General features: G+C 42.7%; 1 protein-coding gene across 1 annotated transcript in view; it reads left to right on the forward strand.

Moving 5' to 3' along the window:
- The first annotated feature begins 5,780 nt into the window (after nt 1–5,780).
- The window catches only part of CCDC14 (coiled-coil domain containing 14), a 107,465-nt gene continuing 99,479 nt past the window's right edge, over nt 5,781–13,766 (forward strand). The window contains exon 1 of the mRNA XM_069224653.1: nt 5,781–5,915. Coding sequence (XP_069080754.1) covers nt 5,886–5,915 — 30 coding nt within the window. The 5' untranslated portion in view covers nt 5,781–5,885. The remainder of the gene's footprint in view (nt 5,916–13,766) is intronic.

Consider the following 13,766-nt stretch of genomic DNA (forward strand, 5'->3'; position numbering starts at 1 on the left):
GTAAATAGGGGCACTTTTGGGACAGAAATGACTTAAGGGCTGGGCTGTAATATCCTACCTGATGCCTGGGTGAGCCATTTCTGCAGGGTTTTCATGGGGGTACTCAATGGGGAGGAAATGGATGAGCTGAATGGACACACCCCTATTTTGGCTATTAGATTTACTCTTGATGAGGTGTTGGAGGCTATGCAGGTCAGCACTAGCCACAAAGCACCGGGCCCGGATGCCATTCCTATGTATCTATACAAATGCTGTCCTCAGATGTGGGCACCCATACTGCTCAATGTCTTAAATGCGTCAGTCAGTGTAGGGATCCCTTCTTCTTGGAAATCAGTGTGTATTGTCCCTGTTTATAAAAAGGGAAACTGGAGTGATCACAAATCCTACTGCCCAATCTCACTCCTAGATTCCTCAGTGAAAATTCTGGGGCGAATAGTTTTAAGATGCTTTGAAGATTGTATGAGTGGGAATGATGTGCTGAGTAGGGTGCAGTATGGTTTTAGGGATGGGAACTCAAGAGCAATGTCTAAATTTGCTTATGCTGATTGGTAAATATACACAGGCAAAGAAGGGTACCCTGTATCTTGCTTTTATGGATCTTAGCTGCGCATTCGATAAAGTGAATAGCAATAAGTTATGGGAAAGGCTAACTTTGATGGTCTTGGAGCCCTAAATTGTGGAATTGCTCTGTTACTTACATTCAGGAACAAATGTAACTGTGAGGTTTGGGACTGAGGGAGAATGCACAGAATCTTTGGGGTTTAGAAGGGGTGTGAGACAGGGGTGTGTTCTGGGCCCCCATCCTTTTTCTTTTATATACTAGTGGGTTGCACAATTTCCTGGTGGAAAGATGTAAGGATGTTCCCATAATAAGTGGAAAGGGTCTCCCGGTCCTGATATATGTAGATGGTGCGGTACTTATGGCCTGTACCATGAACGGTCTTCGTGAGGTGGTTAAGGCGTATGACTATTTTATGTCTGACTTGAACTTGGAGGTAAATAATAGTAAGTCACACTTCACAGTTTGTGGCAAACCACTGAGGAAAATGGGTGCGGTAAAGATCAATAGCCAATGTATCAACCGGGTACAGGAATTGCCCTACCTAGGGGTAACTTTTGATAATAAGGGTACATGGAAGCCCTGCATTTCAAGGCGGTCTGCGTGTTTTAATGGTACTGTAGGAGCTACCTTTGAGTTTACCTCAAGAGTGGGGAATAAAGCCATACAGCCCCTGCTTGAGGTATATAGACGCAAATGCCTTCCGGTCTTAACATATGGGGCAGCACTCTGGGGCAGCTCAGGAAGCAAGGTTCCCTTGTCAGAGGAAAATCGCTTCTGTAGAAGGCTGATGGGTGTGGGACAAAATAATCTATGGTTTCTGCATACATGAGGAATTGAATTTGGAGTTCATAGACAATGCTATTAAGATGGTGCCCTTTCTGCTATGGATTTCAGTTTCGTCAAATGAGTGTGCCTCCCAAAACAGGGAAATCCCGCCTGACTGTATGGCATGTGTTCACGCTTTAGATATTCCCTGGCTGTTATATATAAAAGAACTTGCTACATCCCTTGGCCGCCCAGAAATGTTTAATGCCCCAGAGTGTCTAACACATTCTGATAAATGCTGGACAAAGGAGAACCTTCTTAATATTCTAGGATCCAAGAGGGAGGCAGTGGAAATAAGGAAACAGTCAGTGAGGGATTTCCTAATGTTAAAGATGTTGATGGGTCCAGAGATGTATCTCCTGACAGTACAGAATGTATGGGAAAGGACACTCATTTCGTGCTTCCGATTAAAAGTAATTAGAAGTAATTTGTGCTTCCCGCTTGGACAATATGACCTAAACTCTATACAAATTTGCCCTTGTAATGGGGTGTCCTCACAGTCTTTGATCCATTTTACTTTGTTCTGTGATTTTAATGCACCATTTAGGCAACAATTCTTACTCCCCCTGCTGAGGAAAAGGGGCTTTGTGCAGTATCGGCCAGTCTTTGTGTGGCTGCGTTTGGTCCATGATGTGCTGGTGTGCTAGGGTGGTGGGGTCTTTTTTGAAGGGAGCCATAACTTGGCGGAATAGTGTAAATTTTAAATTATTTATAGGATTGTATTTATTGAATTTTGGCTGAAAAATGAAATTGGTAGCATTTAAGCTTTTAACCATGTAAAGCTTTAGCTTGTTTTGATTATTTAGTGTTATGTATTTATGTGATATATGGTTGATACTATTTAACCAAATAAAGAAAGATGATGATCATGATGATTTGAATTTGTAACTTTGGTAATCTTTTAATAAACTTTATGGTTTAAAACTTAACCACTCTCCGTCTTTCTTGTGGAGCCTAATGTGCTTTGGATTATTGAAATGTATTGAAGTTTGATTTTAGCTTTGGTCGAAACTAAAGATTAATTGGAGAGCAGTTCATGAACCTGGATTAGCAATAGAATTTGCAAGAAGCATGCGCTCCATCACATGCTTCAAATGATTAATGTAGTATGACAGGAAATAATAAGGTGAGAATTCTATTCTATATTAAATTTTTTAATTGCTTGCAACTTTGCCAATGCATATTTCTTTAGTATTTGCTGTTTAAGCACTGCCTTATCAGAGACAAAGCTTTCAATGGTTTTGCAGCGCAGTGCCACAGGGACTGAGGTTGTGAGGGGTCTTCTATATTCCATATATTACTGCTCAGCAATCTACCCTGCCAAGCGTCAGTCATCAGGGGCCAAACTAAAGCAATTAAGTGATTGTGTCCGCATTCCCATATGCAATACTACTAATATCACACAATTCAGAGTTCAGCAGAGATGAGCAACAGTTATTTATTATGCAACATGCAGCTTGATGTGTAAAGTTTTTATTAGTCTGTGCTGATCTAAGGACTCTATTAAAGGTCACATTAACTGCTGCGACTAATGACTGGGTCAAGGAAAGGTGGTTTTCACTGGTTACTCCTGAGGGGCCTTGTTACATGCCTCAGTTGTTCATTCATCCTGACTTCCGTGTACTGTTTGGGACGACAGAATGTCTCTTTTCCATTGCTTGGTGTTCCATAGCCTTCACTGTCATTTGCAGGCAGCTTGGTGTTAGGGCTAAGATGGGCACTGTGAGCTGCAGCCTAGAGTCTACCACCACAACTCTGCTAGCAGCAGACACGCTGGGAGGAGAAGACTGATGCAGCCTGGAGTGACTCAGGAGGCTGAAGGTGTATCCTCAAACCACAGTTATGAAACGACTGCAGCTCGGGTTCCATTATTATTTGAAGTACGTTTAGTTTTTTTGAGTTCAGAGAGGTGAACCCTGCTATAATTCCTTCATTGAAGACACCAATAGCTGGGTCTTGCAGGTCACTGTACTGGTCCATAACAATGAATCTCCCAACTGTCCTACATTTCAATATTAGGTATTTAGAATACTGATTGCTTCAGTAGTCTAAATACTTAATATTGAAATGCAGGACAGTTGGGAGATTCATTGTTATGGACCAGTACAGTGACCTGCAAGACCCAACTATTGGTGTCTTCAGTGAAGGAATTATAGCAGTGTCCACACATATAAAAGATAGTTTATTCTTGTGAAATTAGATGGAATACCATTTCAGAGCAGGTGATTTGTCTGGGAGGCCTGCCACCATAGTTTTTTTTTGTTTATTTACAGATTTTATATACTACAATTAAATGTCCACGTTAGAGCATTGTTTGAGTGAAAAAATAAATATTCTGGAAGTCCAGCACTGGTGTGTTCAGCTTTACAGCTGACTATCAGATCTCCCATGTTTTCTAGTCCCATGTTTGTACAGTTCATTCATTCCAGGCCTTTACTTTACATTCTGGTACGTGTACTCATGTTAATACCATTATAAGTGAATGACTACAAGTGGAATAATGCAAATAAAGAAAGTAGAATGCATTAGCCCTGAAAATGGCATACTTGAGAGCTCTGGATTCTGTGTATGTTTATTCTGGACTGGATATGACAGTCACTCACTGTTGCTTTTCCCAATCTAAAACCCCCAGTTTCCACAGGGTATCAAGTACACAGTGGAAACAACCTAAGATTTAGGTACTTGACACGCCAAGTTATCTAGTTCAATGCATGAATAATATCCTTGGCTAATCCTGCCACATTACCCAAGAGCCCTTTGCAATCTAGGACCTACATGTGGGACATGCACATGCTATGAATGGGCTTCAAAAGTCCTATAATGCCAAAGCAAGTGCTAAAATACAGGACTCAGTGAGTGCCACCTATGATGTGTCCACTTGGCAGCATTCTGATAAGAGCGATGAACACATCCTACCAACTCTGCAGCTCCTAGTATCTGAACAACCTTCTCTGAAAGCTGTACATCAGCATGAATTCTCCCTAGGTAGGAGCAAAGATCTGTTATCTTCCCCTAAGTATGCTATAAATGGACCCATGTACAGCTGGCAGAGGCAGTGGGGACCCTCGCCCTCATCTGTTTCTATAGTTACATTCATTATAAAAAATAATTGTGACATTCTATAAAGAATTGTGTTTTAAAGGTTATTCTAGATTATTAAATCAGACATAACAGAATAATTCTCGCACTGCACCATATTACAGGAATATCACACTTCAGTCCATTTGTGATAAACTGTCACTCAAAGTGCTACAGACAAGACACTGAAATGTCACACATAAGCACTCAAACATGGAAATGTCACACACATGCAATCTCAAAACTTGGCAGCCAGTAGCACTACAGATGGGGAGTTCACAGAGCCCACCACCCGTGCAACACCACTGACTTGTTAGAAATGTTGCCACTTGATACTTTGTTACGCCGCCCCTAAGGGTGATACAAGCAGCTTCCTCCGTCAGTTAACACAGAAGCATTTAGCTACATAGACGCCTGCCAACCTGAATAATTTCATCATTCTTTTCATCCTGGACCCGAATGCCTATTGGAACCTTGACTCGCTATTGTACACATTTGAAACTTTGCCTTCCATTAGCCAGAAACGTGTGCCTATGGGGGAAACACCAAGAGCCTGAAGTAGGTAAAAAGCTGGTGCTAAGTCGAAAGGAGCATCTATCGGTCAAAATGGAAGTTCCAGTGAATGTTCACCGAACTCAAAATATGTATTGTATTATATGAGCAAGAATGTGACAAACACAATGTGGCAATATATGGACTTTGTTTTCCAAACGGTACTAATAAAATATTCTGAATTATGTTTAACCCTTTAAGTTTTTAGGTGTCATATTTGACGGTTTATTTATAAGTATACATTGTCATTATCGATATTTTAAAAACAAGGGGACATTGAGGTGCTTTTACGTCAAGTCTCGTCGAAATAGAGGCAGGACAACATGCCGGTAATGCTTCGACGAAAAATACTAAGTAATAATGAGCTTGATGGAAAACAAATTTAATAACATAACTTTACTTCGAGTCGCGTGGAAACACCGCTATCCTGCCACTTAATAAGAAAGCAAGAAAGGTACATTCCTACTTGTTGTTCCAATTATTTACATATATATTCAGCTAGCGTACCACGTGTTCGTTCGCTTGAACAAATATGGCAAAATATAAATTTCCTTTTTTGGTGAATCTCCTTTCCTGCCATTATTTTAAAGGGAGAAAAGTCATTCAACATATACTTCTGAGCAATATAAAATACGGCTAAGATGGCGGCCATATTTTCTTAACGGTTCAACATTCAACGGCTCTATCCGACTTGTCCCTTTTCAATGTCTTGTAACAGATTGCGGTCCCGCCAATCGTAGGCGGGAAGCGGACAGCGCTCCCTAGAGGGTCGCTGGCTCCTGTTGCTGGAAAAAACATACACTATCCAGGCAGTTTGAATTTTCATTGACGGGATGCGAAGGGAGTCAAAGTGAGAGCGCTGAGGACCATGGCAAAGCAGGGGCTAAGAGCTCACAAGGTAATAACTTGGGGACGAGTGGGCTTTTTAATATTGAGGGAGGGTGACAACGGAGCTGTACGAGGGTAACTCTATAGTGGATTTAACATCCTGGTAGACAGCGAATACTCTAGAGCTAGAATGAGAGCCTCTCTAGCCACATAGATATGAGCTAGAGGATAACTAATTTGTGAATGAGAGAATGCTAATGGGAGTGAGTTTGGTGATAAAATGGCTATATTGCGAGCTCGCCGGAGCTCTGGTTTCCATGAGACAGACCTATGTTATTTATGTTTATTGTGTGCACGGCGTAAAGTGGGTTGGGTAAGGTTCTTCCAGATCTCAGATACGGTAGTAATTTCTAACTTTGAAACGCACCGTTCCCCATCAATCGCTTAATTAATGTCCTTAACTTTAAAGACAAAAACACTGATCGATTTTTCAGCAATGTAAAAATCTGTAATGTGGTCCACTTTTAGACCTGGCATCCTTAAGGTGATCTTACTCCAGACGTTTTGCATTTCTCTCCTGTTTTTTTGCAGTACCTTTTTGATGGTCTTAGGCCTCTAAGGATTTTACCACTGCTAACCAGTATTAAAGTGCATGCACTTCTCACCTAAAAACACTGTGACATTGATCTATCCACAATTGGCATATTCAATATACATGTAAGTCCCTTGTAGTGTGGTCTCTAATATGGCCAGGGCCTGTGAATTAAACGCTACTAGTGGGCCTGCAGCTCTGATTGTGCCACCCAATAAGTAGCCCTGTAAATGTGTCCAAGGCCTGCCATTGGAGAGCCTGTATGTGCAGTTCCACTGCCACCCCAACTTGGAATTTAAAACCACTTGCCAAACCCTACACTCCCCTTTTCTTACACGTGTCACCCCTCAAGCAGGCCCTTTGTAGCTTAAAGGGCAGGTTGCTATATAGGTAAAAAGACAGGACATATACTTCCAGTTTCCATGTCTTGATAATGAAAAACCCCTCAAGTGGTTTTTCATCACTGTGAGGCCTACCTCTCTCAAAGGCCAGCATTTGGAATTCCCTATAATAATCCCTATAATAACTTTAAGTTGTAATTCCTGATCTGAGAGGAATGGCTGGGTCATGTTTAGTACCATTGGAAAGGTAATAACTACCTTTTACTGGTAAGACTGGATTTATTACTACTAGTCTAGAAATGTCACTTTTAGAAAGAGGACATTTCTTTGCACTCACTGCCCTGTGAGTCTACAGCCTCCCTCCAATACACGTATGGCATGCGGAAGTGTGCAGGGTTGTAGAATTTAATAAAATATCTACTTGTCTTCGGGATAGGTTGCTTCTTAAATCTACTTGTCTTTTAAGAAAATCTAGTTGTCACTTTGGTGCCATGTAGAGGGGCAACAAATTATGGCAGCAATCTCATTATGCTCTGATCGTAACCTCCCTGATTGTGCCAGGGGTATTTCTATAGTAGGCCTTCAATTTCAATCCCCAATATAGGAATTTCCTTATTTTACCACCTTTCCACAGATTTACGTACAGGGGCTGAAGGAAGCAGTAAGTAATAGTTCCAGGGCTGGAATGCCTTTGAGTTTGCAAACCTACTAACTTGCATGTTTTAAGGATTTTCACCAGCTCTTTTCTAATCTTTTCCCAAAATGAGAACGGTTTGAAATTTACTCCTGACAATGGCAGAAGTAGATGTTCAACCAGGGTTGGGAAAAATGTGGTTGGAGTGAAAATGAACTTCTAAACATTCAATAGATTTTCACGTGAGCAAATCTACACTTGCATATTTGCTCGTGCTAAAACACAGTTCACAAATATTTACCAGGAGTACGATTTCCTGGTCTACTTCTGTGAATTCTTGTGAATTCATGAAAGCCACTAATTCAAAGACATACACACTGTGGGTGCATTTATGTGACTTTCTTTAAGAATTGGGTCCCTAATTAGGTCTGATGTTAACAAAGATATTTTGGTTTTTATTAAACTTCTATTTCTCTCTCTATCTATCTGCTGGATTTAGTGTGAGTGATTGCATTCTGCTTTTCCACAAGGAGCATATTGGCACACAAAGTAGTTGTGTTCAGTGCCAGGAACTACTGTGGCAATCAGTGGCATAACAAAACTGTGGGGGGGGGGGCTGCAAAGAACATGCAGGCCCCCTCTCTCCAGACTCAATCAGGGCAGGTGCTGTACTGAGGAGTCCCCATGCACCACAGGGGTTGCGGGTCCTTTGTTATGCTACTGGTGATAATGTGTGCTTTTTTGAGACTAAAAACCTTTTTTGCTTTTTGCCAGTGTTTGTTACAATGGTGAGGGCTGGGTAACTCACACAAGAATAAAGTGTTACAAAAGCCATGTCAAGACAAGACATGCATTGACGAAACCAAAAGACTCACAACAAATATCGGATCGCTTTGCTTTGCCAGTGCTTGTTTATTGTCATGCTTCCCACAATTTTGTTGAAAATGGTTACACTGATTTTCCATTAGGAATATTTTTTGGAAATACTAGCATGCATCAAATCATTTTACTAAATTATACTTCAAAGAAATAGTCTAAAATTTTATAGTTGCAAATCCTTTGTTTCCCTACTTACATTTTTTTGTGAACATTATATTTTGAAAGCAAAGAATCATCACTCTTGCTTACAAGCTTCTGCCAACATTTGCATCTAATCAGACAGCATTTTACTTAACCTCATGTTATCAAATTTTTCAAACATATGGGTGCACTTTTTTCGTGTTAACTGGACCCACTGTCAGTAGTGCAGTGTGACTTTAAATTTTTTATTTATAGCGCTCACCCTAATGATAAAGGCTGTCTGGAGCCGAGACTGACTTTAAAAGGGGACATGCACACTTCACAAGGGTTCTTTGTTGGTCAAGACACTTTTCTTTATAAATAGTAGGCCCCTTGCCCACTCAGTAGTACACTTTTGGAACCCACAAGACTGTGCTGGAACAAAGACTGCTGTGTGCCAGAATCGCCAGTCTGCCAGACCTGATTGTTCCCAGGAACTGCTGCTCTGACCTGTTGCGCTGCCCTGCAGCCTGCTGATCTCTGCCTGCACTTTGGAAGGATTCCCTAAGGGACCCCAGAGTGACTCCAGGGCCTGCCCAACGTGCCCTGTCTGCTTGAGAAACCTAGATGAGCGAACGACTGCCAGTCACAACTGGCCATCATCTGGGGCAACACATCTCAGCCCTACCTCCAGTGTCTGTTTGCTGAGCTGACTGACCATGGAATCGGCCCCAGAGCCATTGCTCTCTGTGACTCGGCGTCCTCTTTAAATTACCAACACCCCCATGAGGATCCATGTCCACCGGGTCAACAGCGCTACCCAGATTCACACTCCAACCTGACTGGACAGGACACCTGGGGCCACTTACAACTGAGAAGCTGGCCCCGCTGTCACCCACACCAGCGATCCCTCCCTTCACCTCCCACTCACCTGATCCGGAGAGGCCGAGGGCTGTACTGAGACTCCAAAGCACCTCCATTGAGCGCGAGCTCCGGCCCGGACACACTCACAGGCTGCTCCAGAGGATGGAGCACAGCTGGGAGACCAATCCTTGTTACTTGAGGCGAAGCTCCTCCGTAAGCTTCCAAGTCAGTGCAGGAGCCAGACCTTGGCAGACGGACCCTTCCCCGCCGATGTAGTTGAGGAGAGAACAGCCGGGGAACCCGTGTTGTAAAGACCCAAGCCGCTGTTCCCTTTTCTGCATCTCAAAAAGGGGACTGGACTTTCTCTGTAACCCCATACCCTGGCCGTTCAAAAGAGCGCGACTGGGAACCATTGCTTAAAGGCGAGGCGAAGTGCCTCCAGCAGTCACTCACCCTGCCAAGGAACCTAGCTCCAGCTGGAACATTATTCTCCGGCCGCTCAAGCAAAGGTGAGTGTGACTGGTAGAAGATTACTGTATCAACCTAAGGGAAAGTGCCTCTGCAATTACATCTGACACCCTTCTAGTCTGCCCAGCCTTCCGCAACTGATCGGATTATCGAGCTGCACTGATTCCAGAGTATTATTATTGAGTGCTTATTCCAGAATATTATTATTGAGTGCTTATTTGAGAGTATTATTATTTAGTGCTCATTTGTTAAAGTACTACTAATTGGGTTATTATAATTTTGAAATATAGCCAAACATAGAAAGATTTCATATATAGATATATATATATATATGGTGTGGAGTCCTTTTTGTGGTGATTACGTCGGTCACTGTTGGGGAGACTTGCACAAATACTTTACACATTACCTACTAAGTTAAGCCCATCTGCTTTGTGCCAAGGTATCAGGGGGTGAGCGTAGGCCAATATAGTTGTGTATCTGACTTACCCTGTCTGGAGGGAATGGGTTCTGCTTGACTGAGTTTCCTACCTTAGTCAACCAGAGACACCACTTCTAACATCCACGTAAGTGATGCATTTTCTATCTACATGTCACATGTTTTACCCCATTTTATATTCCCTTAGAGCAGGGGTCTTCAAACTAGGGGGCACTCCCCTAAGGCACCCTCAAATTATCTCAGGTGGGGTGCCAGGCTCTGGTTCAAAGAAGCATTATGCTACCAACAGTGCTTTGTGTTAAGCAGAAAAAAATGAGCAGCAGTATACCATTCTGTAATGGGCCATCACTAACATATTTTGTCATTTATATCCTAGCTAGGAATATGTGTTAAAAAGGAAAGGACACTAATATTCTTCAAAATCCCCACCCCCATCTCTAATCATCACAATGTGGATACTTTTACACCTTAGTAAGGCCTGTCTGACCAGGCCCTTCTTACTTACGTATGCCTACTACCCATTCTGGGGCATAGGCCATCACCTAGAATAGTAATTTTGGGAATCATGTATTTGATAACAAATTAAAAAAAAAAGGCAACATACCTGCAGTGTTTAAATACGTCTAGACACATTTAAACATTGCCAACTTAATAGAATAATTGTGAAACATTCTGAGGGGGAACCCCCAATTATTATTATCATTATTATTATTTTTTTCCCACTGGGGTTGTGGGGCTTGGCATTAAACGTTTCAAGACCACTGCCTTAAAGTAGTTTTATTTCATGTAACATGACTCTTGTACTACATACTGTGAACTGAGACACCTATAGGTGTCTGAGCGAGTTGAGGCTGTGGGTTGGTGCTCATGATGGGGCACCATTGAGAGCTTTGGAATTGTTTAGTCTACCAGCAAGAATTTAACAGTCTCCCCTTCTGCATTTCTTACTTACGTATGCCTACTACCCATTCTGGGGCGTAGGCCATCACCCAGGACTCTTCAACCACCTCTGGCCCAGGGCTTTTATTTCTGTGTGACTCTAGGTGAAACCTATTACCTTGCCTAAATGCTCAAGGCCTCAGTCGGAGGTTTTTTCTTGGTCTTCCGCTTTTCTTTTTCCCTTGAGGGTTCCAGGTTAGAGCTGTCCTGGTGATGTTGGAATGGGGCTTGCAGAGGGTGTGACCTATACAGCCTCAGCATCTTTTTATGATTTCTTCATGCTCATGGAGTTGGAACGTCTGCTGCCATAGGTCTTTGTTGCTGATGGTATTTGGCCAAGCGGATTTGGAGGATTTTTCCTCAGGCAGGTGTTGATGAAGTTGTGGACTTTGTTGGTGGTGGGCACTTTTGTCCTCTATGTCCTTCTGCTGCATACAAAAGGACTTGTTGTGGTTTGGAGTGTTAGGTCCCTGGGGCTCCAGATCTTCTTAAGCTGAATAAAGGCTGACCTTGCTTTGCCCATGTTGCCTTGCTGTCGGTGTCTTTGCCTCCCTGCTTGTCTGTGACACTGCCCAAATAGGTGAAAGCCTCAACCTCTTCCAGTGCATCACCTTCAAGAGTGACCAAAGTTGTGCTTCCCGTTTTAGTCTTCAGTTTCTTGATTTTTTTCCCCATGTGAATGTTGATATCAGGTTGTGCTGATGTGGTTGCCACCTTGTCAGTCTTCTCTTGCACCTGCAGGTGTGTTTGTGAGTAGGGCCAGGTCATCTGCAAAATATAGGTCATCGAGCTGCATCCAAGGCGTCCATCGTACCTAATTTCTTCTCCTTGCTGATGATGTCTTCATTATCCAGTCTGTAGCCAGCAGGAAGAGAAACGGTGAGAGCAAACAACCCCAGTGGACTGTGGTCCTCATTTGCAAGGCATGCGTAAGTTGTTCTCCATGGACTATTTTGCAGGTCATTCCTGCGTAATAGTTCCTGATGATTCTTACAAGTTTATCTGGCATACCATTGTGGCAGAGGAGTTTCCAAAGGGTCTCTCTGTCCACGCTATTGAAAGCCACCTCAAAGTCGATGAATTTGACATAGAAAGGGAGTTCCATTCTATTGACTGCAATGTTGCAATCTGGCCTGTACAGGATCGATTTTTGCGGTAGCCAACTTGCTCATCTCACAATTGATTATTGACTTGTTCCTTCACTCTGTGCAGGATAACTCTATCAGACACTATCTGGAGTTGATAGAAGCGTTTTCCCTCTGTATGATGCACATTTACTCAGATCACCTTTCTTTGGGATCATGGTGCGATATCCCTCCTTACAGTCCGACAGTACCTTTTCCTCTTTCCAGATCCTTCCAAACATGGAGTAGAGCATCTCTACTGATGTTTCAGTGTCTGCCTTCAGTGCATCTGCAGGAATGTTGTCAGATCCTGCTGCCTTCCCATTTTACAAATGTTTGATGACTTGCCGTATTTCTTCCTTGGTTGGTGTGCTGCAGTCTATTGGCAATTCCTTTTCAGCTGGCTGTATGTTTGGTGGAGAGTGCAGCACAGTCTATTTAGCAGTTCTTAAACACTTCTCCCTTCTTCGTTGTTGGCCTTTTTACCCACAGTTGTCTTCCCAGCTTTGTCCTTAACAGGTCTTTCTGGCTTGCTGTATCTGCTGGAGAGTTTCCTTGTTATATTGTAGAGTTCTTTCAAGTTCCATGGCTTGCTGCTTCATGGGCTTCTGTGGAAAGACCATTGATGAATCTTTTTTTATATGCTCTAAAGCTTTTCTTTGCTTCCTTGTTGGTTTTGATGTGGTCACCTTGAGCTTTTGCCTCTTCTGCTCTTGTTCGGTTAGTGTTGACTGCGGCTTTCTTTTCCTTTCTCTCTTGGAAATTTTGGACAGTCTTGGTGGAGAGCCATTCTTCATGCTGGTGGTTCTTGGGAACCAGTACCTCCTGGCAGGTTGATGTCACTGTTTGTTTGATCTTCTCTCACTGATTTTCTACTAGGTCTCTTTCATCCTTCAGTTCTTGCAGGACTTTAGACTTGTTACTGAGTATTTACTCAGTTTCTGTACATCTTGGAGGAGGGTGGTATTATATTACTGGTGTTTGTTGTTGATTTCATCCATGCTTTCTTCAGCTTTAGCCTCAGACTGGCCACAACAAGTTGATTGCCAGACGCACATCCATTCTACAAGGACCTTCAGAACTTCTTGTCAATGCAGAAATGTTCAATCTGATCCCTTGTTGAAAGGTTTGGTGATACCCACCTTGCCTTGGTATTTTTTTGTGTAGGAATCGCCACTCAGAAGGCATTTCTCTAGGACGGACTGGAGTCTGTTGTAAAATTGTTCTTTTTCCTCTTCTTTGTTGTCATTTGTAGATACATAGCACTGGATAACATCTTGTTGATCCTCCTTTTTTTTTTGTTGTATTTTTTTTTGTGGAAGGTCGATGTGATTGTTCTGATACCATGGGCTTCCTAGCCAGTCGGAGCTTTGTTTGCTGTTGGTGTTATCGTCAGTGCTACTCCCGGAGTATGTGGGGCATTTCTTCCTAGTGTCCAGAATACAGTAGCATTCTTCCTGGATCCAGTCTTATCGGTCCAGACGGTGTCCATCTTATTGCGCCGATGCCTGCAGGGCAAGATCG

The sequence above is a fragment of the Pleurodeles waltl genome, chromosome 3_1 (genome assembly GCF_031143425.1).
Source record: "Pleurodeles waltl isolate 20211129_DDA chromosome 3_1, aPleWal1.hap1.20221129, whole genome shotgun sequence".
NCBI classification, from domain to species: Eukaryota; Metazoa; Chordata; class Amphibia; order Caudata; family Salamandridae; genus Pleurodeles; species Pleurodeles waltl.